Here is a 25737-nt window from a genome sequence, read left to right as displayed (position 1 = left end):
AACCAATGAGGCTCAAGGGTTTTTCCTGCTCTCAGAAGGGCCTGATTGGCCTGTCTGTGTTCTTGGCAGGAGGATATTGGGATGTTCTGTCCAGCCCCACCCCCAGCCTGGTTCCTAGCTTCCCTGCCCTCTGTCCTTGGGCTGCTGGCCCTCCTTGGTGCTCCCAGGGCATTATGGCTTTCAGATTTCTTGTGCAATAGAGTTGAACCCTGTACTGGGGTCCCCTTAGCCCATGTCTCAGGACTCCAGGCAGCCACCACCAGTGGTGACAAGAGAGGGAAGGCAATGAGAGCCATTCCCCCAGACCTCTTGGGTGGTGGGCAAGCTGATGCCAGCCTGTCTGCCCGCCAGTCCCCTGAGTCAGCATGTGCAGAGGGGCCAGTCTGGCCATGCCGGGGGTCTTTCGGGTCCAGATTTTCAGAAACTCCTCCTCCCTTTGTGGCCCAGGATATACCCCCCACGGAGCTGCATTTTGGGGAGGAGTGGTTCCACAAGAAGGTGGAGAAGAGAACAAATGCGGAGAAGCTGCTGCAGGAATACTGTGCCGAGACGGGGGGCAAAGATGGGACCTTCTTGGTGCGGGAGAGCAAGACCTTCCCCAACGACTACACCCTGTCCTTCTGGTAGGGGCATACCGCCTTCCCCTCGCAGCTGGCCAGATGGGGGACAGGTGGGGAGCTGTGCGAGCTCAGGCAGGGCCTGGAAGCCCAGACGTGTCTTAGGGAGCTGTGCAGGGCAGGGGTGGGCCAACACAGGTGAGGCCCAAAAAACTTAGCAATCAAGATTAGTGGTATTTCGGGGCACCCGGTTGGCTCAGTCAGTGGAGAATGTGACTCTTGATCCCAGGGTTGTGAGTTCGAGCCCCACATCGGGCGTAGAGATGATTTAAGAATAAAATCTTTTTAAAAAGATTAGTAGTATTTCAATGCAATGTTTTTTAAAAATCTGAAGTAATGAAAAATCCGCAATGAACAAAATATCGTCAACATTTTAAGACACTTAAGACGATGTGGTCTCACTCAAGCCACCCCCGCCCACCCCAGTCCCGGTCCTAAAGCAGGTGGCTTTAAGCACATCACTCAGCCTCCTGGAGTCTCCGTTGCCTTGTCCCTAAAATAGAGACCTGAAAGGCAGTTTATGGTGCCGTCATGAGCTTTCTCACTCACTCACTCACTCACTACATTCATTCATTAACTCAATCACTGGAGTGCTTGCTTCATGCTAGGTGCAGCCATCAGACAGACGAGGCGGTGGGGGGGGGGGTCCCTGTCCTGATGGAGATTAGAGTCTGGTTGGGGAGATGCACGATGAAAAAGGAATCGATGGTCTATAACTGTGATAACTGCAATGAGAAAAAGGCAAGATGTTACCACAGTCTGTACAAGAGGGACCTGATGTAATGTTGGGCATGGGAGCAATCAGGGAAGACTTCCTGAAAGAAGGACTGTGTAAACGGAGACCCAAAGGGGACAGATGATTACAATGTACTGACAATAGCGATAGCTAACACCTGCACACCAGGCGGCATTCCAGGCACATTTTGTGCGTGACCTTGTTCAGTCCTCGGGATGGCTCAGTGAGGACTGAGCATATAAGGAGGAGAATGTGGAGGCCCAGAGAGGACAAGGCTCTTGTTCAAGGTCACTTAGCACATAAGTGGCAGCATCAGGGTTTATACCTAGGCCATCTGGCTCCAGAGTGGGAGTCTTATAGGTAAAAGTGGTAGAGGAAGTAGGTAGAATGTTCTGGAATCCAGGCTAAAAGACCAGTCTGCGCTGAAGCCCAAGCATGTCCTAAGAGCACAGGGAGACCTGAGTGGCCACGTGCAGGGTCTGCCCCTCAGTGTCCCTGGCCGCAGTTCTGGCCCTACCCCCTCCACCCCCCGTGTTCATTGCCGCCCGGGGTGCCGGAACGGCCAGTCGGTCTGGCCTCGGCCCTGAAGTTGTCCTTCTCCTTGCAGGCGGTCCGGCCGGGTCCAGCACTGCCGGATCCGCTCCGTCATGGAGGGCGGGACCATGAAGTACTTCCTGACTGACAACATCACGTTCACCAGCATCTATGACCTCATCCAGCACTACCGTGAGACGCACCTGCGCTGTGCCGAGTTCGAGCTCCGACTCACCGACCCCGTGCCCAACCCCAACCCCCACGAGTCAAAGCCGTACGTGTGCTCAATGCTGTCGGGACAGCAGAGCTCAGGCGTCCACCCACAGGTTTAGTGGGTGCAGACACCCTTGCGGGTTATGTTCGCGAATCAGATTAGCCAGGCTCGTGGGTGTGCCGGGGCCCAAATTCCCACGAGGCCCCTCACCAGGGTGCCCGGGATCTCCCCGGGAGGGCCACAGTTGCAGACCCCCACTCTACCTTACTTTTGCCCTGTTCTCTCCGTCCCTCCGCCTCTTTCCCTGCCTCCATACCACTATCTTCACAGTCCTGAGCTCTTGGACTTGGATTTTCAGAGGTGAATTTTGGCCCGGTGATAATCTTTTTGCTTGTCAAAGCTCATTCCCGTTCATTGTGAAAGTGAACAAGAAAAAAGTAACTGTAAAGATTTTCCCTTCATTTTTTTTTTTAATCTAGTAAAATGAATAGGAGTTCTGCTTTCTGAAGGGTTAACCAATTTTGAAAACCAGAAAAATATTTTTAAGCAGAAGGCTGCTAAAATGTACATTTCTGAGAAGCCTTGTAACTTACAGCAGCTTGCTTTCTTTGGTCTATATTCATATAGATTGCCTATTCAAACTGGCTTTTTCTTATGTTTAAAAGCATCCAAAGACCAACCAACCAAACAGACCTTTTGAAAACTCAATTCCCTGTGTTCTCTGCCTCCAATTTTCTGAGATTCTCTGCTGTGAATGATGCTGGCACACTGAGTCAGGTCGATGGGGGTGGGGGGCGAGGGGGTACAGTTCCTTTATTCTCTCATGCTCCAAGCAGACCTACGTTATGAATGTTTTACCCAAGCTACATGTTGGTGGTCTTTGAAAAAATTGCTGTTTTGAGTGATGTTTTGGGGCGGGGGGGCCCACTGTGTCATTTCCACCGTGTTTTCTGGGGCCGTATCCCAGGCCTCCTCACAGCTCATTGCGTCCTCCGCTGTGCGTGGCCCTCTCACTCGGTCCCCTTCCTGTGCCACAGGTGGTACTATGGTGGCCTGAGCCGCGGGGAAGCAGAGGACATGCTGATGAGAGTGCCCCGGGACGGGGCCTTCCTGATCCGGAGGCGGGAGGGTACCGACTCCTACGCCATCACCTTCAGGTGAGTGGGCGGGCTGCAGCCTTCCGGGAGGGACAGGAGCGGAGAGCGAAGGGGGTGCTGCGGCTGGCGGTTTGCCTCCGCGTCCGCTCCCAGAGGGTCAGCGGGGAGGACAGCAGTGACAGCAAAAGCGGCCTGTGCTCACAGGAGCTTGCGGCGTGCTGGCACAGGTCTGTGTTCTTGAGAGTAGCACGTGTTACGTTAACTCACTTCATCTTCCGGCCGTTTGAGGACTTGGGTCGTTATTTTTCACGGGAGGACGCCGAGGCACAGAGAGGTGAATAAGTAACTTGCAGAAACGCGCAGGCAGGAAGGGTGGTGGAGCTGGGATTTGAACCCAGACAGCCCTGGCAGGCTCAGCTCGGTGATGGTGTAGACAGGATTTCCTCCCATCTGCACTGGCCACCCAGCGCTGCCGGCGGAAAGGCCTTAGGGACCAAGCATCCATAGGACGGTGGTTCTCTGCTTGAATTCCACCCCAAGACGTCAGATTCCTCCAGTTTCCACCAGTGACAGCGTTGGGAGGGCTTCAGACCCATTTCATACCGTCCTTCCATCTCCCCTGCCACGGTGTATTCTCAGCGTAGGGCCTAACTAACGTTCCAGACACTGGGCTGCCATGAACACTTCCTCTGATTGAGTCTTTCGCTGTAGCCCATGAGGGGTAGGTCCCTGACTTCAAATAAGAAAACGGGAGGCCCAGAGAGGTCGAGCAACCTGTCTAGAGCCACACAGACTAGTCCTGGGCTGAGGCAGAATTTCAGACTTGGGCCCCTCCGTGTCCACAGCCTGCTGTTTTCGCTGTGAGGTCTGAAGCAAGAGGCTCGTGGCCCAAACTGGGCCTATGGATGTTTTTCCCCGCCTACACGGTTACGTGAAATACTGAGAAATTTCACTTGAAGATTTAGGTTCCTTCGTGTGAAAAGCGGGAGGCAGTGGTAGCTGTTGCCACGGGGCGACGCTGGTTTCCAGCTGCACGGAGGGGCCCTGGTGTGGCCAGGCTGTTCCTGCTCCTTCCATTCCTGTTGCCCTGCCCCCTGTGCCACAGTTGCTTTGCCAGGCTGCCCCCTGGGCATTTGGAGCTGCCTCCTTCTCCCCCGTCACTGATGCCTTCTTGGGTGAGCGGATGGCGGTGGTAGTGGGGGTCATTATCATGGCCATTTGCCGAGGATGAACCCCGTGCCTGCTCCGGCCAGAGTGACTCTCCTATGCTTTGTGCCAACACAAAAAGTGGGGTGAATTGGCGACTAGTGGAGATGCTCGAGAGGCGAAGCTGGCTGCCAACGGGCCTGGGTCCACGTCTCCCCTGCAGTTCTTGGGATACTATCTCTTGGCTTCACGTTGGTTGCCAGGACGGTGTCCAGCAGAAAAGACGAGTCCTGTGATGTAGACAGTCCCCCTGGCCCCGGCTTGAGCTGGGTGTCATGGTTCTCTGATTGGGCACCTTCAAGCTGGCCCAGGGGAGGGGGGGAGAGGGGGAGGGGTGAGGTTGGAGTCACTTGATCGGATGAAGGTGGGCTGGTGGTACCAGGGCGGTACCCTGAAAGCTGGAGTTTGGAAGTTTTAGGGATTAGCACAGGTTCTGTGAGCACCTACTATGTGCCAGGCTGTGTGCGGGGCTGCAAGAATACAGAAGTGATAAAAATCGCACGGTCCTTGTTCTCATGAGCCCAGCGGTCTGCGGCGAATGAGCGACCTCCTGTCGGTCACAAGTGTTTCTTTCTTTTGAGCGATTCCCTCTTATTTAGCATTGCTTTGCCAGTAGCGGTGGTCAGTGCGTGCCGGCTGAGTGAGCCGGTGATGAGGGCTTTGTGTCTCAAAGAGGAGAGGAAGGGAAGGCGGTTTCCATCATGCTGGAATGGTGAACGTCCCTGGTCTCCACCCACTGCGTGCCTGTGGGGGACGCTCCATCATTGCAGGAGTCAAAAATGACCTCCCCCCACCACCCAGACTCTTCGAAACTCACTCTGGTCAGGCTGCGGGGTGGGTGTCATTGTCCCTCACTGACAAGTGTCGCCTGCAGCAGGAGATTCGGGCACAGAAATGCGTTGCTGCCGTACTGTGTGCTGAGTGTCACAGACGGTGGTCAGGCAGGTGGCCCAGGGCAAGCAGGAGCTCTTGGAGGACCAAAGGGGGATGTGCTCCATGCAGAGGGAGAACAGAGGGCTGGAGCAAATTTCCTTCCCTCTCCCCTCTGCCCAATATCTGCAGAATGCCTCTGCTGGGTCTGGTGCTGGTCTGAGCTCTGAGAACCCAGGCTGAACTTGGGGCTAGATCTCTACAGGAGAGGATGCGCATCCTCACAGAGAGATGGTACTGCTGTCTAGGTGTGATCGGGGCAGGTGCACCTCTGTGGGACATGGGAGCAGGGGCTTCTTGGCGGAGCTAAGACCTCAGGCCATGGTGACTCCTGGTTTGTAGCAACCAGGTGACTGGAAAGTGCCGTTCACACTCAGCCCTGTTCCTGTCTCCCTTTTTGATTCTTCTCTTGCTGGAGAAGCTCATTTTGACTTGATTTTGGTTATATTTTCCTAACCGTTCACTCATTGAGTACCCTCGGAGCGCTGGGCACATTGCAAAGGGCTCACCCTGGGTTATCTGTCAGACGCGGTCCTGACACGTGCCGTGACACAGGAACTGTGGGTCCCCAGCACCGTGGAGGATGAAACTGAGGTTCAGACAGGTTACCTGAGGAAGGAACCAGAACCTGACCCACACTCTTAACCTCAGCATCCTGGAGCCTTCCTGCCCTTAGGGGGCTTTTGTAAAAAGTTAAAAAAAAATTTGCTCTTAATGCTTATTTTGGAGAAAGAGCACAAGCAGGGGAGGGGCAGAGTAAGAGAGGGACACAGAATCTGAGGCAGGCTCCAGGCTCTGAGCTGTCAGCCTAAAGCCCAACGTGGGGCTCGAACCCACACACCGTGAGATCATGACCTGAGCCGAAGTCAGACGCTTAACTGACTGACCCTCCCAGGCAACCCCAAAAGTTTAAAATTTTTTATTAAATAAATATATTCTTATTTATTTATTTATTTATGTTTTCATTTTATTTTTGAGATAGAAAATGAACAAGCGGGGGAGGGGCAGAGAGACAGGGAGACAGAATCGGAAGCAGGCTCCAGGCTCTGAGCTGTCAGCACAGAGCCCGTTGCAGGGCTCGAACTCACACACTGTGAGATCATGACGTGAGCTGACGTCGGATGCTCAACCAACTGAGCCACCCAGGCGCCTCTGTATAAATACATTCTCTAAAAAAAAATCAAGGGGTGCCTGGGTGGCTCAGTTGGTTGAGCGTCTGACTTCAGCTCAGGTCATGCTCATGCAGTTCACAAGTTCGAGCCCCACATCGGGCCCTGTGCTGACAGCTCAGAGCCTGAAGCCTGCTTCCGATTCTGTGTCCCTCTCTCGCTGTGCCCCTCCCCTACTTGCACTCTTTTTCAAAAATAAATATTAAAAAAATAATAAAAAATTAAGACATTGCAGTGAAGGCTAAACCCCCTGTGGTCCTTCTCATCTGGGTCCTTGTCCTGTAAGAAAACACACGTTCTTAACTGGTGTCATGTGTGGACTTCAAAAAACAATTTGCTCCATGAACACGTACCTATGGAAAATACATCGTATTCCCTTCCATTTTTAAAAAACACAAATGGGGTCATAGTATAGCTTCATCTTGCAACTTTTTAATAAAATATTCCTGCAACTATTCTGCCACTGAGGCAGAAGTCTTATAGCATTTTTCTTACAGGCCTTATTGAAGAAGTGGCTTCCCAGGATGTGTTTTTTTGAAACAATAAAAATATAAGGTGCAAAATCTTAAAGGATAAGTAGCTTGCCCATAGTACTTATGCCTTTAGACCGTTTTAACAAGGTGCTTTGGGTTGTAAAGTTGAGATCAGAACTTACTGTCCTAAAGGCTTCTGTTCTTACTGATAAAAGCTGGTAAGACCGAAGATTGTTTTCCATTTTGGATTTTTCTGACCTCGTGTTTCAACTGGGTGAGGCGATAAAAGACTTGTTTACCTTTTGGGGGAAAACAAAACAATGAAACAAAACAAAACACCTCATTGTTCCAGTAGTTGGAGCACTGAAGATAAGATTGAAGGATTTGGGCCTCAAATCCCAGGGTTCTAGAGTAGAGATCAGCAAACATTTCCTGTAAAGGACGAGAGGATTTTAGGCTGTGTGAGCCTGTCATCCTACCCCAGCTCCTGTCAGCTCGGCCACTGTAGAGTGAAAACAGCCCCAGGCCGTATGTAAACGGGATTAACGGGCTGTGTTTCAATAAAACTTTATTTACAAAAGTGAGGGCAGCAGTGGGGCAGGTGGGTGTGGTATGTGGGCCAGATTTGGCCTTGGGGCCATTGTTTGCTAACCCTGCTCTAGACACCAGGACCTTCCCAAAGTCAAGTCCTGTAATTGGGGAGGAGGGGGCAGATGAGAGGAACTAGCAGTATCTCTTGTAAGGCACAGGTATTTCTTGTGTTTCTGTCTTGAAAAGATCCGTGTGCTTCACAGGACTGCCGTACCCTGTTTATTTCTCTGGTTCCCTGAGGACGGATACGCAGGTTGTTGCTAGTTAGCAGGGCTACGTAACAATTGTCTGGTGTGGCGGATTTCGGCGCCTCAGCTCCCTGCCGTCTTCCCTCTCCAGGGCCAGGGGCAAAGTAAAGCATTGCCGCATCCATCGGGACGGCCGGCACTTTGTGCTGGGGACCTCTGCCTACTTCGAGAGCCTCGTCGAGCTGGTCAGTTACTACGAGAAGCACGCGCTGTACCGGAAGATGCGGCTGCGCTATCCTGTGACGCCTGAGCTGCTGGAGCGCTACAATATGGTAGGCGCCCAACTCCCCCGTGATGGGGCACCGTGTCATTCAGACCCTTGTTGAGCGTTTCTCACGTGTCCAGTAACCGCTCTAGGTCCTGGGGACAGAGACCCTGCCCTCATGCTGCGTACAGTCTAGTGGGGCGGGAACCAGATAATAAGTGAGATGAAGACGACGCATCACGTATCAGGTGGCCACCAGTGCTGTAGAGAAACACTGGGCAAGTGGAGAAGTGGATACAGAGTGACGGGGAAGGCGCTGCGGTGCTAAAAGGGTGCTCTGGAATGAGGTCATTGAGGAGTCATTTGAGCAGATGCCAGAGTTGGTGAAGGAGTGAGCCGTGCAGCTATGGGAAGGACCTGTGCCAGTGCAAAGGTCCTGAGGTGAGGGCGTGACTGGAGGCAAGCCAGTGTGGCCGGAATTGAGTGAGCCAGAGTGGGACGAGAATTAAGGAAGGATGGGGCTTACGGGGGACTGCGTGGTGCGGGGCTGGGTTGGCTCCTGTGAGACACTGGCTTTTGTTCTGAGTGGAGAACAGACCTGATTAGATGACCATGTCTCTGTTCTTGTCACATGGATTCAGTAGTGTATTGAGGAGAGATTTAGGATACAGCCACCATGAGCCAGGACTGGTCCAAGCTAGTGGGAGTGTGGGGAACAAAAGTCTGCCTCGGAGATTTAGGTTCAGGACAGGGCTGCAGTCACGTGAAGAAAATGTCCCCAGCAGCATGGATTGCAGTGACGCAGATACAGTGAGGTTGGGTGCTGCTTTGGGTTGAGCCGGAGAGCTCAGAAAAGGTCTCCTTGAGAGGCTTAAAACACGAGCCCAAACCTGACAGGGAGTGATTGGGCCATGGGGAGCTATGGAGGAAGCCGGTTCCAGGTCGAGGGAGCAGCCACGGCACACGCCCTGGGGTGACCCTGAGGGACAGTGACCGACATCAGAGGGCAGGCAGGGTCTCCAGGGTGTGCTGGTGAATGGACCTGTCTGGGTTCGTGGCATTTGCCAGTTCCCATAGTCTAAATGGTTCCACGGGGGCCGGTCTACAGCTGGTAGCACGGAACGTGGGTCAGGGAGACGTGGATGCCGGGCTCTTGTGGGCCATGAGGTAGTGGCAGCACGCCTCCAGGTCCCAGGGTTTGTGTTTTCACAAAGGAGTGTAGGGCCTAGCACACGGTAGGCCGGCCTAGGGCCCTCTCTCACGTGGGGGGCAAGTTTCCGAGTTCGGGCTTCTCACCATCTCTGCCAGGAGGCAGGAGTTGAACTGTGAGGTTTCAACCCTTGTGCCAGAGAGCTGCCTGGAACCCGTGTTCTGTGTCGGGCTGCCCCAGGAACTTGGGTGCTTCCATTTATTCCGCTCTGTTCTTTTCCAGGAACGAGATATCAACTCCCTCTATGACGTCAGCAGGATGTATGTGGATCCCAGTGAAATCAACCCGTCCATGGTATGGAGCCAGCCTTGCAATTCACGCCATTACCGGGTCCCTGGAATGGCATGGGGTCCCCTCCCAGCTACAACAGGGCAAGGGAACATTTGGGCAAACTTGGCTTCCCCTCCCCACCCTTTTTTTTTTTTTTTTTTTTGAGAAGAAATGATGATTGACAATGTGAAATCTGGTTTCCGGGAAGAGGTTAATAGGATTCTACCCAGACGCAACCGTGCCTTGCTAAAATTCTGAGGTTTGATGAACCACCTTTGGGCCAAACAGCTTCTAATTAAAAATCTTTCAAATGTTTCTTGCTCACTGACTGAGCCCGTGGTGTTTATGAATTCCGTTTGGTTCACCGACCCCTTTGCAGCGTGCACGTTATCTCCTGTTCCCACCCTGGCTGCTGTGTGATTTCACTCGGTGTAGGGGAGAGGAGGGGCGGGTTTTTACTCTTGGCCCCCAGCCCCTCCTTGTTCTGGTTCCATCTCACATAGAGTTTGAGCCGCAGAGGAAGAATGATGGCGAATTTTCTTTTGGGGCAGGGTTGGATATGGCAGGCAGTTCATGTCTTGCTAAGGAAAGGGCCCCGATGATGGGCTCTGTAGAAATCCAGAGACAAACTTCTTTTCTTTCTTTCTTTTTTTTTTTTTAATTTATAATCCTTGGCCAATGCAAATCCCTTTCAGCAAGAAATGAAGGCTTGCAAGGATGTGGACACATGGGCTTTGTGTGAAATTATTAGAGGACTTTTATTGGGAAGAAGGCTTTGGTAATAAGAACGACATGACCTCGTGTCAGCCAGGTGTCAGGGGATGGTGGAGACTGTGGTAAACTGAGGAACTCACACCCCATCTCGAAGGCAGCTGTGCCCGTTGGCGCTTGATGGCTGCCTCTCCAGAGAGCAGGCCAGCTTTTCTGATTTCTCAAGGCACACCAATCATCCAGGTCCTTGATGTGAATTTGCCCCATTTTTAAATTTTAACCCAAGTTGCAGAGAAAATCATCCTATAAGTGAGGCAAGTAAAACACGACTGTGGCTGCATTTGATCGCCGACTGCCAGACTATGGCGAGCGCCTCAAAAGAAAATTACCGCTGTTATTATGATGGAAAACGGTTGAACAATTAAAAAAAAAAACCCACTCTGAAGATGAGGAAAATAATTAGCCCCGGTCTCACCCTCCTAACCCGGTCGCTGTCTGCATTCCTGGGTCTCTGCCTGCATGGAGACGTATTTTACAATCCCCACCACCCACACTTGCCATTTCTATTCTGCTGTGTTCACTTGCTGCTTGTCCTGTGTGGATTTCTCCTTTGCTGATTTGCCTCGTGACTATTCTGGCTCAAACTGGTAGGCCAGGTAATTGAGGGAAAATACATGGCTTGCGGTTTTGACTTAAAAAAAAAAAAAAAAAAAAAAGAATGGGTTTTTAATGCTGCAGAATGTTCTGGGTGGCTGTGCCGGTTTAGCTATGTCCCCGTCAGTAGCCGTGTACGTCATCTCTAGTCTTTGTCCTTCTAGTTAACAGTAAAAGGAACGTCACCTGTGAGGCTTTGGGCATCTCTTTGCATCGTTTCCTTGGGAGGAGTTCTTGGAACTGGAAAGACTATATCAGTCGTAATAGGGGACGCGTCTGGCTGGATGGCCACATATCAAGCCTTGTTCTAAGCACTTGACAGCCCATTAATCCCGTGCATCGGGTACAGTTTCTGTGCCCTCGGCATAGCTAGCAAGGTACAGAGCTGGAACGTGGCCCCGGGCGGTCTGGCTCGGGGGCATTTGCTCTTAGTCATTTTGTTGTGCCGTCTGCCAACCTGGTCACCTGATGGACAGCTTATTTCTCTCGTTCGTGGGGGGCCTGCCATGAGGCCTCCTCCTGCCCTCTGTCAGGCTGGAGACTCGCTCCTCGTGGAAGCCACTCTATGGCACCTCCCTTTGCCACTGGCTGCACCTTACAGCCTTGGAGCCTGGCAGTGGCCTGGGAGGTTGATGGGGGAAAATGTGTCCTTACGTCCGCCTAGAACCCACGTTGCTTCTTACAGAAGACCAGCGTGAACTATGGCCGTAACTGATTTATTTCTGAGCTCAGCCACTTAGCCCCTGGTTGACCTTAGGGGGCCGGTCCTCATCCACATTCCCTGGTGACTTTGGGAGCTCCTCGGCAATGCATTACTAGCTCTTGGCCAGCAGATGGTGCTGTAACCTTGGACTGAAGCTCCCTGTTCCCTAAAGAGCGGAACCAACGCAGACCCCTCTCTCAGCTTGTGTCGCCCAGCCTGACCTTCTCCTTCTTGTTTTCCCTCAAAGCCTCAGAGGACCGTCAAAGCTCTGTATGACTACAAAGCCAAGCGAAACGATGAGCTGAGCTTCTGCCGTGGGGCCCTCATTCACAACGTCTCCAAGGAGCCCTGGGGCTGGTAAGGCTGAGGGGGGCCGGGCTGCTTGCTGGATGAACCTGACTTGTCCCTTCTTGCCAGTGAGACTCGGGTTCCGGCTGAGCTCTGACGCCCTTTCTCTGCTGTTCCAGGCTGGCTTTGACTCTTGTACCCTCCCTGGGAAGGTGGTTTGATACGTGCTGTATTCAGAAAAGCAGATAAACCACCATATTTCACATCATATTAAATATTATTTTAGTTATAACAGCAGCGGCCACTTACCGAGCCCTTCCTCTGTGTCATACATGGTCTAACCAGATTCTCATTACAACCCTTGGGAGTTGACTGTGGGTCTCCCCACTTTACAGAGATGGCAAATGAGGCTTTCCAAGGTTGTACAGCTATTAAATAGTGCAGGTCCTTCCCACGACACGAGCCTGTGTATTCTTCTGAGTTCAGATTCTTACGCTGATGCCTAGTCCTATGCAGCGGCCCTACCCCGGACTGAAGCAGGGACGTTTTTAGGTCACAGATACCTGGGTATGCTGGGGCTCAATGACCTTTTCTCTCTTTTCACCTGGGGCAAAAATCGAAAAAAGTTGTGTTGCCCATCCATAAGTCCCTAGACGGGTGTTTTTTGCAGGACTGTTTTTCCCTTTAAGCGATAAGAACTTGTTGGTAACCACGAGCACCCCCAGGGATTCAATTCACAAGCGCAGCATCCTTTTGTCCCGCAAGATAGCTGGACCTGACGGAGAAATCTGAACAGCAGCTTGATAGGAGTGCCTCTTTATGTCAGGAACCATCGTGAGCACTTCATCTGAAATAACTCCTATAAACCCACACAGTGGTCCTGAGAGGTTCTGGTGTTACCCTGCATTGTACACGTGAGGAAACTGTGAGGCACAGATAAGTACAGTAACTTGTCCAGGGCCGCACAGCAGGCTGAGATCTGAAGCCAGGCCTTCTGACTCCAGAGCCCCTACTCCTGACTTGACTCATGTACTAAGTTCAGGGGTTTTCAAAGTTGTTTTCGTGTTGTTGTTTTGTTTTGCTTTTTGAGAATGCCCTCCTTTTAATTTTTTTATTTTTGAGAGAGAGAGGGAGACACAGAATCTGAAACAGGCTCCAGGCTCCGAGCTGTCAGAACAGAACCCGCCCGACACGGAGCTCAAATTCACAAACGGCATGCTCATGACCTGAGCCGAAGTCTGACGCTTAACCGACTGAGCCACCCAGGAGCCTCGAGATGCCCTGTTTCTAATCCAAATCTTCCCTGGATCCCCAGCGTCAAAAAAAGGTTAACAGAGCGATCTGCTGAAGCTGGGGTTGGGGCTCAGCTCTCCCGTGTGGCCTCCCCACGGAGACCCCGGAGCTCCTCTGTGAGGCTCCCAGCTGCAGCTTGCCCACCTCTCCCTGAGGGGCACAGCCAGAACCCGGGTCTCCCCTGGGCCCACGATGCCCCTTTCTGCACCCTGCCTCTGTTGAGGTCCCCGTTCCGTTTGTGTGGGTGACTTGGACCAAGTAGCAGGTAGACCCCAGGTGATCTCTTTAAATCACACACTTTTCCATGCGTGGCACAGCCGTCCTGCTTTTGCACACATCCGAGGTGGGGTGTTTGTCATTTCCAGGGCTCCTGAGGTGAACTGAGGTGCTGGTTTAAGTGGCGTTGGCGAGGGGCTGTGGGTCAACTGCCCTGCAGAGGTCCCCTCCTTTCTGTCTGGTGGCAATGGCACCACCTAGTGGGGTGTTGTCACTGTGCCACTCTCCTGGGCATCCTCCCAGCCTAGTTCCAAAATGGTGGGGGTTTTGTCCAAACTGGGATGCCTTTGAGAATGAAGGGAATGGGATTGTTAATAATGACCCCTGGGGGTGCCTGGCTGGCTCAGTTGATTAAGCATCCCACTCTTGATTTCAGCTCAGGTCATGATCTCACGGTTTGCAAAATCAAGCCCCGTGTTGGGCTCCGTGCCGGAAGTGTGGAGCCTGCTTGGGATGGTCTCTCTCTTAAAATAAATAAATAATTTTTTAAAAAGTTTTTTTTTTTTTTTTAATAATTGTACCTCGACCACAGGTATGACCTGCCTAGTTTGGGGCAAACAGTATTTATAGTCACCCTGAATACAGCCAGTGTTTGCCTGAAATGGGTCTGGAGAAATGGAGGTGAGGTGGGTGGCTGGCAAACCTGTATTTCCACCAGGCCATGGGACAATCGGTCCTCCCTCTGCTTGGATTCAGGTCAACATTTACTAAATGCTTCCCACCACCCCCGAGTACTGATTTGGTAAGATGGAGAAAGGTCTCACATAGTGGGGAAGACAGAGATAGACATTATATGAAAGGTGCACACTGCCTCCACAGCTGTGGGGACAGATGCCACAGAGCACAGAGGAAGAACACTCAGCCTAGGTGGCAGTCAGGGAAGGCTCCCTGGAAGAGGCATTCCTGAGCTGAGTCTTAAATGGTTAGTAGGCACAAGCTGGATACGAAGGGCGTGGACTGAGGCATGGAAGCTAGGCGGCATGGCAGGGACAGAAGGGGGGGGGGTGACAGGTGGTCTGGGATGAGGGTCAAGTTTGAGTCACAGACAGGAGTTAAGGTCCGAGAGTGCCTGGGGTCAGGTGAAAGAGTCTGGGCTTGATTCTGAAGACTTTGGAAACTGGGGGTGTGGTGAGGTCAGAGATGGGTTCTGGAAAGAGCCTCCTGGCTGCAGAGTGTGCCTACAGGAGGACACTTGGAGGGAGTAGCCCTGCGTGCCTGGGCACTGCTTCATGGGAGAATCTTGGAGGTGACCACAGTTTGGTGGAGTTGAGACGCATACAGAGATCAGTTATGTTCCTTGTTATCAGTGCCGTCAGAGGAGGCAAGAAGGTTGAGGGAGGGCAGTGTTTTAGCTGAATAACAAGAACGTTATTTGAGCACTTGCTGTATACTGGATGCTGTTAAAACTGCTCAGCATGTGCTTAGCCCTGTGGTTCCAATAAAATCCTCTGAGGGGAGGGGGCGGCTGGGTGGCTCAGTGGTTTAAGCACCCGACTTTGGCTCAGGTCACTATCTCAAGGTCTGTGAGTTGGAACCCCACGTCGGGCTCTGTGCTGACAGCTCGGAGCCTGGAGCTGCTTCAGGTTCTGTGTCTCCCCCTCCCCTCTCTCTCTCAAAAATAAATAAACTTTTAAAAAACATATATGAGGGGCACCTGTGTGGCTCAGCTGGTTGAGTGCCCGACTTCGGCTCAGGTCATGATCTCGCTGTCTGTGAGTTCGAGCCCCGTGTCAGGCTCTGTGCTGACAGCTCAGAGCCTGGAGCCTGCTGCGGATTCTGGGTCTCCCTCCCTCTCTCCCCCTCCCCTGCTCACGTTCTCTCTCTCTGTCTCTCAAAAATAAACATTAAAAAAAAATGCTCTGAGGGAGGCACTTGGGTTACCCCATTTTACAGATGGAGAGTCTGGGGCACAGAGCGCCTACGTAGTTGGCGGCGGAGCCGGAATGTGATGCCAGCCTGTAGGGCTCCAGAACCTTCCTTACCCCGTCCTTATCCCTAAGTTCACAGCCCTCCCTGAAGTGGGGTTGGGAATGCTCTAGACTTGAGCTTTTGTCCCAAATGGCCTCTGATGTCCACGTAAAGCACCGAAACTTCTGGTGTCTTTGACCAAACGTTAGAATTCTATTGTAGGCAGGGCGCTGACCCTGTGCTCACTCACTGCTGATTTAAAAAAAGCCGATGACCCCTTTGAAATGCTCTGTTGTCACAGATAATGACCACGGCCTCTGGTCGCTTGGCCACCTGCTGCCTCGCCCCAGCCGGCAGCTGGGATCTGAGGAACAGTGATGGATTATTAACTCTGCCCCACGAAGGCCCTCTGATGCCCTCTGTTTTTCCCCAGGTGGAAAGGAGACTATGGGACCAGGATCCAGCAATACTTCCCATCCAACTACGTTGAGGACATTTCAACGGTCGATGTGGAAGAACTGGAAAAGCAGGTGAGTCTGGACTGTCACACAGGGACCCCTGCGGACCCGGCTTCTCAGCAATCCGGGGAGCCGTCTCCGTGGGTTCCCGTCCCACATGCTGCTGTGTGGTCCCTGTGGAGCACCGGAACAGGGACGACGGGTGACAGGGAAGTCGGGATTGTCCCCTGAGTTGTTGGGGGTGAAAGTCACTGTGACAAGCCTGTCATGTTTTAATCAGGCTGTGCCGGGCTGGAAGGCTTTGCATATGCAGGACAGGTCCCTCCGGAGCGAAAATGGCCAAACGGGGAATTTGTCCTTTGCTTAAAGCAGCTTGCAAATGAAACACATTTAGTTTGGCCGCCAGACATTCGGACGTGCTTGGTGTGAGTAAGCAGGTGGGCTTGAGTGGCAGTGAATTGAGGCCCTCGTGGTGACACTGCCAACCTGGTGTCTGTCCCCCAGCCTCCTCTTGCCCCGAAGGCCTAAAGAACATCCGCTGTCAGGTGACGACACTGGGCCGAGGACAGACTTGTCATAATGAGCACCTTAAGGCCTTTCCAAGCCCAAGGAACTTCCTCAGGGAGTTGGGGCAATCTGGGAGGGCTGCACAGAGTAATGTGCGTTCGAGTCTCAGAAGTCCAGTTGGAGACCAGTAGCAGGACCGGCAGAAGGGAAACCAGGTGGGAGGCACAGCCGCACGGAAGCTGTGGTGGTGGGAATGTGGCTGTGTCCGGCACGCCGGGCCTGTGGCAGGGACGTGACCCCTCACCGCGTCTGTCCCGTGTGGCCCTTACCCCCCAGTCGGCCTTGGCCTGGTGGGGTGGGGGCGGGCCTTACAAGCAGGGGGCAGACACAGGTCTGCTAGCTTTCCTGAGACCCAGACGTTCTCTGTTGCCCGTGGACCCTGGGATGCAGCGAACGTGTGGTGGGAGGGGGAGCTGGAAGGCTGGCGGGGGCCCTTCAGGCAGATCTCACAGTGCGGCCGTTGCTCCCCGAGGACCTGAGAAGCCACAGAAGGCTCTTGAGCTGGGCTCCGGGAGGCTGGACGGTCCCCTTTCACAGCCACGTCTGAATGCGCGTCTAGGACGTTGTCTTGGAACCAGACCCAGCGCGATGCTTTCAGACCCGTTCCGGAATTCAGACGGCTTGTTTTTACAGATTGGAAAATGAACTGGCGGACCTGCTGGCACCCGCTCACGGCTGGGTCCCCGTCAGCAGCATGCTTCATTATTTAGCGCTCTCCCCACGGGTGGATCCTGTAATGAAAATGCATTTTAAACAGTTCTGCAGGCGGTGTCTCTGCTAAACGGTGCGCTTTGGAAACTGGTTGTCTTTTTATTATTCCCGTTAAGACTAACTTGAGTTATGTCTTGTTTCCTCACAGATTATTGAAGACAATCCCTTAGGGTCTCTTTGCAGAGGAATACTGGATCTCAACACCTATAACGTCGGTACGTGCACACACGGTCTCAGCGTGGATCGCCACCCAGGTCCCCCACGGCCCCGCCTCGGAAGCGCCCCAGGCGGGGAGGCGGCTGCAGTCCATCCAGCCATTAGCCTGGGCACAGGACACGGAGTCCGTGTTCCTACTCCCAGAGGAGGAGCCCACGCCCATCACCGACCGTGGGACCCGGCTGAGGTCCTGCGGCCAGCTAAGAGATGAGGCGGGGCAGGGCCCTCACCCACACTGCCGTTAGGCCATCTGCCTTACGTTTGCAGTGCACAGGGGGATGGCCCCGGGGTTATCCAGAGGGAGCTTGGAGCCGGGTCTGCTTTGAGCCTCAGCTCTGCCGTGACCAGCTCTGTGCCCCTCCACGCATTACTTCCCCCACCAATGCCTCTGTGTCCTCTCCTGCCACATACATAGAAGAGTGATACCCCCAAAAGGGTGGGAGGAGGATTAAGAGACGGCACATGTAATGTGCTTTAGGATGCTACCTGGCACAGAAGACCTCAGACATCTCAGCCAGTGAGGTTACTGAGCAGATAATTTCTCCTCTCATGGCCTTAATTTTCTTTCTAGAAAACACTTTCTCTGCAGAGAGCGTCTATCGCATGCCTGTCTCCTAGCTTCTGGTGGCTCCTGGAGATCTTTGGCGCCCCTTGGCTTGTGGCTGCACCATTCCAATGTCTGCCTCTGTCTTCAGGGGCCGTCTTTCCTGTGTCTGTGTCTCAAATTTCCCTCTCCTTCCTCTGGTAAGGACGTTAGTTGTTGTATTTAGAAATCCTAACTCCAGAGTGATTTCCTCTCAGGATCCTTAAGTACATCTGCGAAGATCCTTTATTTCCAGTCAGGTCACATTCGCAGGTACGGGGGCTTAGGGTGCAGACAGAACTCCTGGGAGAATGCCGCTCGGCCCACTGTGTCTCCCAGGCCGTGATGTAGGTGAAGAGGCCAGACCCCGCCCGCCCTAAGGCAGATGCCCCGGTCCACGCTGACCATGGCTGGGGCAGTGGCACTTTGGCGGGGTTCGTGAGAGAGGCGGCTTGGGCCGCGGGAGGCTGCTCAAGACTTCGTTATTCTCTCCCAAAGTGAAAGCCCCGCAGGGGAAAAACCAGAAGGCGTTCGTGTTCATCCTGGAGCCCAAGAAGCAAGGCGACCCTCCGGTGGAGTTTGCCACAGACAGGGTCGAGGAGCTCTTTGAGTGGTTTCAGAGCATCAGGGAGATCACCTGGAAGATGGACACCAAGGTAGGTGCTTGGCTCATCTGGGCTCCCTCTGCGGAGGCGGGGTCGGGTCTTACCTTTGAGGGAAGACTTCCGGGGGGGGGGGGGTGGGTTTGGGCCATAGGAGTGCCCACCATCATGGAGGGGAAAGGGCCATTGGTGGTCTCCGGGAAAGCTGGGTCTAGTTCAAACCCTCAGCAGGCTGGGCGTGTGTGGAGCCATAACTCGATACTTGGGGCCGGGCTGGCCCTATCTCAACGAGAAAGTACGGTGTTCCTGATTTTGAATGTTCTCTTGTTTGTCACTATCGTTCGGCACAGCCTGGATCCTCCCCCATAGGAGGCATTTCCTGAGCTCAGGCCCCTGGACCCACAGTGGCCCCTTGTGCTCAACACGACCCCCTTCTGTCCCTCTGCAAGTTTGTTTTCTTGTGGAGGAACCTGGGCTCCAGATGGAAGTGGACCTTTCAGCGTTTATCATAACTGGAGCCCTCTTGTTAGGCTGGAGGTGTTTTGAGAAGGGCGATGTTCTGAGTGAGAACAGGAGGTTGAGAATTAGGCAGGGCTGGACCCACATTTCTCTAGGCCTTAGTTTTCTTATCTGTCAGATGAGCCCAGTCCCTAAGTCACAAGATGAGGGAGGGATGAAATGAGATGATGCATGAAGAGCAGTGGGTCCCGGGGTTGACACATGGCAGACCTCAGGGAACAGTCCTTCAGCATCACTCTGTCCTACCACGAAGACATGGGATGCTTGCTGTATCTTGGCGGATGGAGCAAGTACCATCCATCCTTTCTTGTGGCCACAGACCTGGGAAGAAATTGTAGGGTTTCCCACGTGCCCAGTTGTTTCTAAGGCAGATACTGACCCAAAGGACCGATTTCTAAGCTTTGCCAGGACTCTGTGGGTCCCTGTGATGCCTGGTTACAGTTGATGAGTCTCCTTCTCCCATGTACTGGGAGCGTCACCCCCCCTAGTGGCCCGGTCTTGCCTTGTGCTCGAGTCTAGTCAGGGACTAGAGGCTTGTCACTCCATCCCCAGGCACTTGGGATGAGCCCCGAGCTTGTGGCCAACACGGCTGCTCCTGCTCTTGTTGTTAGGGTGCATCCCTTCTGCCCTTCGGTGCCTCTGATGTGGCACAGGGGGGCATCATGATCCTGGGGTTCATTTGGAAGATGAGTTCTTCCGATCTTGTACAGCTGTCCCCCATCCTGGGTAAATGGTGGTCATCGTGATCGTATGGCACGGTTAGTATGTGATGCTGGCGTCCTGAGCATCTTCTAGTATTTGGGTCCCTCCCCACCCCCAGCCTGGCCAGGAGTGGAGAAAACACTAGTGGGAGACGGTGAGCAGCTGTGCCCTGCAGACCTCAGGCCCCCGAGCCACCTACGGCACGGATGGTGTGTGGGGTACGTCCTGGCCCTCTCCGCTGCTTTTAGTGGAGAAAAATGCAGTTACTGGAAGGCTCTCTGTCCTCACATGAAGGTTTCTGAAATCAAGCCTGGCTCTTCAAGGCTCCTGTTCTCTGCCTTTGATCTACATTCCTCCTTAATTGGTTTTTACGTCTGCTAATTCTCATTATTATGTGGGAAGGTTAAGAAAACAGCAGTCAGCAGAAACCACTGCATCCCTCCCTTCTCCCTAGCTGCCCCGGCGCTGGGAAACCAACACGATGAATGCTCAGCTCACTGCCGGGAGCTCCTCACCACAGCCCTACTGTCATGTCTGTCCCTGACACCCTGCTCAGGGCTCTGCGATTTCACGGTGGAGGGCAAGAGACCAGGCACTAAGATCTGTCTGGTTAGTGAGTTTCCAAAGCCTGATTAGGGAAGCTGTGCTTTCAGGTTCTGGGAGAGCCCAGTGGGTGCAGTCTACAGGTCTGGACAGTAATTGTTACACAATTTTGATGCAGCAATGGGTCTTTCGTCTTAAATGGACATCGTTTTCTGCTGAGGTTGGGAAAAAGTGACACCCATGGCTTGTCATTGCTCTGTGCTTTGTGAGGCAGTTTCTGTAATTCGAGACAGGCGTGGCATGCCTCACCCACCCTTGTCCGATACTATTCTGTGGTCACTGGGGAGGCGGTGTTGGGGGGCACTCTGGCCCCACTGGTTGTTTCCCACACCCCTGGTGGGGTGCAAAGGGTTCTTTGCTTAAGTCTTAGTACTCTAGTAGAGGACTCCTCTGGTTAGCCTCCTTTTATCGTTGTGGAGACTGAGGCACAGAGAGACTACACGATGTGCTCAGTGGCCACGGCCAGTCAACGGAGGGCCAACTTTTGAACCAGTGTCTGGTTCCAGTTCCTGCTGTTACACCAGGTGCTTTTCAGCCTCTCTCACCATGTCACCCCCGGTCACCTGAATACTTGCTACCCACACATGTGGCTGTGGGGACAGGGGTGGGCACTGCTGGTGAATGGCACCATCCCTGTCCTCATCCTGGCTGGAGTGATCCAGGAAGACTTCCCGGAGCAGGCATGCTTGCGGTGGAGTGTGGAAGGAGAGATCTCATGGAGTGGCAGAGGAAGGATGGGGGGAGGTGCAGGGTGAGGAGCAGGAGGTCCGTGCTGTGGTTCAGAGGGACGGGGGAGGTGAACTCTGGGGCCCTGTAAAAAAGATGACAGAGAAGGGACGCGGTGAGGCCCGGTGCATAAGCATCTGGTCTGGTCACTGCCCGCCGTGGAGGCCACTCAACCTCTGTATACTTCGGTTTCTTTGCAAAATGGACGCCACTCCCCCTCTTGGGGCAGATGGAGGTTACCCTCAGCAACTGCCCTCCTGCACTTAGCGAGCGATGCCCGAAGCTGAGTGGCCCCAGTTTTCACCTGCATGTAATTTTCTCTCAAGGCTCCCCCTTTGTCAGTGCAAGAAAGGGTCAGAATTTGGTGAGACGGGAGACAGTTGGCTGGTGTGGGGAGAGGCAGGCACTCATCCTTGTGCATGTGGAGACGGATTGGACAGTGCGGCCTCCAGGGGGACAATGGCACGGGGAGGGCACGTCACAGGGATGAGGGTGTGAGGACCAGCAAGTTCTAACCAGGATGTGCTGCGCCCATGAGAACACGGGCTTGGAGAGCTTTGCTGGGGTGGCTTTAGGGGAATGGATGGGGCAGGAGCCTGAAAGCAGAGGGTGGAGGAGGAGAGTGCCGACAAAAGGGAGCCCCCCTTCCCACCCCATCCTGTGCCCAGAGACTGAGCTGGACCCCAATCCTGGGTGGAAACAACTTGGGAACGTTGGAGGGCAGGGAAAAGGAAAGCATCCAACTGTACTAAAGATCTGAGTGTGGAGGGGTGCCCGGGAGGACAAGGGGGGCCCAGGGCAGTGGGGAAGCTTCCGGGCTGACGCCAGGGGCTGGCTCCGACAGGAGAACAACATGAAGTACTGGGAGAAGAACCAGTCCATCGCCATCGAGCTCTCCGACCTGGTAGTCTACTGCAAGCCGACCAGCAAGACCAAGGACAATTTAGGTACCGTCTCCTCTGACCCTGCCTCCTCCCTTGGCTGAACACCCTGGTTTCCTTTTTAAGTCAGGTGCTGTCAGAAGACAAAGTGAGAGAGGTTCGTTGCTCCTTCTCACGTGCTCCCAGAGCATGCAGCCAAAACAGGCCCTTCCGGTACCTTCAGGAGGAAAACCCTCTCTGAGGGTGGATTCGTCTCCCACTGTTGGTCTAACAAGTTAGGACAGACTTGGTGGTTAAAAGCAACACCTGTTTGTTAACTCACAGTCCTGGAGGTCAGAGGTCCAACATCAGTGTCAACTGGGCTGAAGTCCAGGTGCCAGCAGGGCCCTGTTCGTCCAGAGGTTCAAGGGGAGAATCCGGGACTTGCCTCTTGTGGTGGCTGCTAGCATTCCTGGGCTTGTGGCCAAACCTCCCCCATCTCCCTATTATATGGACCCTATATTGAGGGGCCTGATGATCCCCCCACTTTCAAGCTCTGTAATTGAATCACACCCACAAAGTCCCTTTGCCAGATAAATTACACAGTCACAGGCCCCAGGGATAAGGACCTGGATGCCTTTGGTGGCCATTCAGCTGGCCACAGAAGGATTCAGGTATCAATCTTCTTAGATGGTCCCTAAGGGAGCAAGTTCTCTGACCTAGTAAAATCCCGTTCATTTTATCTTCCCCCTTTCTTTGATCTCAAGAATCTGAGTCCAGGACCGAGGACCAGAGGAACAGCACTAACCCCAGTTAACTGGTCCAAGAACTTGCTCCCCAGGAGGGTCCCTGGGCACCTCCACCTGCAGAGAAGGGTAGCAGAGCTCAGAACCAGACTCGGCCAGACTCCACGTGTTGATGGGCTGGCCACCACCGTAGTTGCACGTTTCTGTCCTGTTCCTTCTCCCCTTCCTGGCACCCCCTCCTAGCACCTCCCTGCCTGCAGGCAGCTGACTCTCCCTCCTCCACGGTGCCTGGTTCACTCGTCTTGGGTCCACGACCTCTTGGCTGAGGAAACCACATCCTCAGATGTCGTCCTACCGTTGATCACTGCGGCCACTCCCTACTGCCCCCCTTTCTGTAACCATACCACCTTTGTGTTTTCTTGTACAAGGCTGCTGGTGGCTTTAAACAAGAAGTAAGTTACACCAATCGAGACTAGAAGGCAGGGGGGAGTGCTGGGACCCATAGCAGTACTGGTTATGGAAATGGCATCATAACCACTTGACTGTCTTGGCCTTGAGGTTCCTGGTTTTGGTTTACATCCTGTGTGTCCAGCCGTTGTACCAAACGTTAAGAAAATGCACGAGGCACAGAATAAACGGGGACTCCCTCTCTGTGTGCAGAAAACCCCGACTTCCGAGAAATCCGCTCCTTCGTGGAGACGAAGGCTGACAGTGTCGTCAGACAGAAACCCGTCGACCTCCTCAAGTACAATCAGAAGGGCCTGACCCGTGTTTACCCGAAGGGACAGAGGGTGGACTCCTCCAACTACGACCCCTTTCGCCTCTGGCTGTGTGGCTCCCAGATGGTGGCACTCAATTTCCAGACTCCAGGTAAAGGAGCAGGGATGGTCGCATCATTCCAGGCTCGGTCTGCTGGGGCCACCAGCGTGACATGCTACCCTAGAAGGCAGGACTGGTCCCGGGAACTGTCAAGGTTCAACCAGCACGCTAGCGTGAGGCCCATCAGCTGAATGGAGCCTTGACAGGGGCAATGGACACTTGCCATTGCAGAGATAGATGCTGAGCAGGGAGGCTTAAGTGAGAAAGGAAATACTTGAGCTCATGTAATGAAAAGGTCCAGGCGTTGAGACAGCTTCAGGCCCAGCTGCATACAGGTGCTCTGTGGCTGTCTTTAGTGAACTCTTCTCTGGCCCATCCTTCGTTGAGCGTTTCACGCTCAGACTCTTAAAGAGATACTCCCTGCTGAGAGAAACCCACATGCTAAACTTTTTTTCCACAAATGGTAGCAGAAATCACAGTGCTGTGCTCTTTTATTGACAGAGCTATTCACCAGGAGTCTCCTTTATGTTGTTTTTAGGCCTGCGTAGGGGGGTTCCATTGAATGGATCCCTCATCTCCTCAACTGGTGCCCCCATGGAGGTGCACTGAGGTCCTCTCCCTCATTGGCTATTACAGACAGCCTTGACTTCTGTAACCTTCCGTGAGCACCACTTCCCACGTGGCGGAGCCCTTCGGTGGCACGGAATTCTCAGAAGTACAGGCTAGGTCCTACAGCATTGGCATGTGGACCTTTCCTGAGGAAACCCAGTGAACACCCAAGTCCAGCAACGCCTGAGCTCAGACACCTCACCAGGCCGCCCTCCAGAGGGACTGGGTGGGATCGCAAATTGAGAAAACGTTTGAATACACCTTTTCAGTGAAACTTGAGCTCAGTTTTATCCAACTTTTCAATCTTTGCCAGTACGATGGTCACGTTGGACTTAGGGCTTCCCTTAGGCATAACGTGAACCATGTTTTTACGAGGCGTTTTCTTTTTGCGAACTGTCCCTGTTTCTCGAACAGGGCGTAGGTATTTATAGTACGCATTATCAGATCGCTTTCATGTGTGGATCTTCCCCTGTCATTTGAGTTAGAACGATTTCTCTTTCTGCAACAGGTCTTAAGTGACATTTTATTTATTTTTTTTTTAATTTTTTTTTTTAACGTGTATTTATTTTTGAGACAGAGAGAGACAGAGCATGAATGGGGGAAGGTCACAGAGAGAGAGGGAGACACAGAATCTGAAACAGGCTCCAGGCTCTGAGCGGTCAGCACAGAGACCGACGCGGGGCTCGAACTCACGGACCGCGAGATCATGACCTGAGCCGAAGTCGGACGCTTAACCGACTGAGCCACCCAGGCTCCCCTTAAGTGAAGTTTTAAAATTAACCCCAATTCTTTTCTAAGAAATCTTCGGCGTTGAGTAGGTTTTACTGTCATACTTAGGATGGTGTTCACCAGTCGGGACTTTTTTTGAAACGCATATTTTAACCACTGCCCGAAGTTATTTTTGGAGACAGCTCAAATGACACCCCACCCAGCGCCTCGGGCCCAAGAGGCGGCCTCGTCCTGCCTCACTCACAGCTGCCCTTCCCTTGCTTTCCCAGACAAGTACATGCAGATGAATCAAGCCTTGTTCTCACTCAACGGGCGGACAGGCTACGTCCTGCAGCCCGAGAGCATGAGGACGGAGAAGTACGACCCCATGCCGCCCGAATCCCAGCGGAAGATTCTGATGACTCTGACGGTCAAGGTAACTCAGGCCTCTGCCCAGTGACACCTGTCATCTCGTGTAAACCACCAACACCCAGTCACTGTTTCAGGATCTAAATTACGGCACACCCACAGGTTGTAGGGAGGGGACTTGGTCACCACCCCAGGTCTCCTGGGGGTGAGGTAGGAGGTCCATCTCTTACTGGGCTCATAAGAAACAAAAAAATGAAGTATATGTAATGAAAAAGTCTTTTAAAAAAAAAAAAAGAATACCACTTTCTCCCCTCTCCTTTCCTGGGATGTCTCTGTAGGTTCTCCCTGGGCACAGGGACGATGCGTTTCTGTGCTCAGGAGGTTCATGGGAATGATGGCCTGGGGGCTCCGATCCTGGCTTCTCCTTAACACCTGTTCTCCAGCCCCATTTCCCCGACCACTGCAGAGGCGTGTTAGGGCTTCAGTGAAGAAACTGCGGCTGGCTTGGACCTCATCTGGTCTGACTGTAGAACCCAGACTGAGCCCCGTGCGATGCCACCCATATAAAACTTGTCCGTGCTTCCCAGGATGGATGGGGGAGAACTG

General features: G+C 53.2%; 1 protein-coding gene across 3 annotated transcripts in view; it reads left to right on the top strand.

The window, feature by feature from the left end:
• The window catches only part of PLCG2 (phospholipase C gamma 2), a 157505-nt gene that overhangs the window by 101925 nt on the left and 29843 nt on the right, over nt 1–25737 (top strand). For all 3 annotated transcript variants that reach the window (XM_047834621.1, XM_047834622.1, XM_047834620.1), the window contains exons 17-28: nt 448–623; nt 1961–2161; nt 3139–3258; nt 7907–8087; nt 9453–9524; nt 11816–11925; nt 15767–15863; nt 17218–17284; nt 18367–18524; nt 21865–21967; nt 23287–23496; nt 25053–25198. In XM_047834621.1, coding sequence (XP_047690577.1) covers nt 448–623; nt 1961–2161; nt 3139–3258; nt 7907–8087; nt 9453–9524; nt 11816–11925; nt 15767–15863; nt 17218–17284; nt 18367–18524; nt 21865–21967; nt 23287–23496; nt 25053–25198 — 1641 coding nt within the window. The remainder of the gene's footprint in view (nt 1–447; nt 624–1960; nt 2162–3138; nt 3259–7906; nt 8088–9452; nt 9525–11815; nt 11926–15766; nt 15864–17217; nt 17285–18366; nt 18525–21864; nt 21968–23286; nt 23497–25052; nt 25199–25737) is intronic.

Source organism: Prionailurus viverrinus, chromosome E2 (assembly GCF_022837055.1).
Source record: "Prionailurus viverrinus isolate Anna chromosome E2, UM_Priviv_1.0, whole genome shotgun sequence".
NCBI classification, from domain to species: domain Eukaryota; kingdom Metazoa; phylum Chordata; class Mammalia; order Carnivora; family Felidae; genus Prionailurus; species Prionailurus viverrinus.
This window is presented reverse-complemented; position numbering and strand designations above follow the sequence as displayed.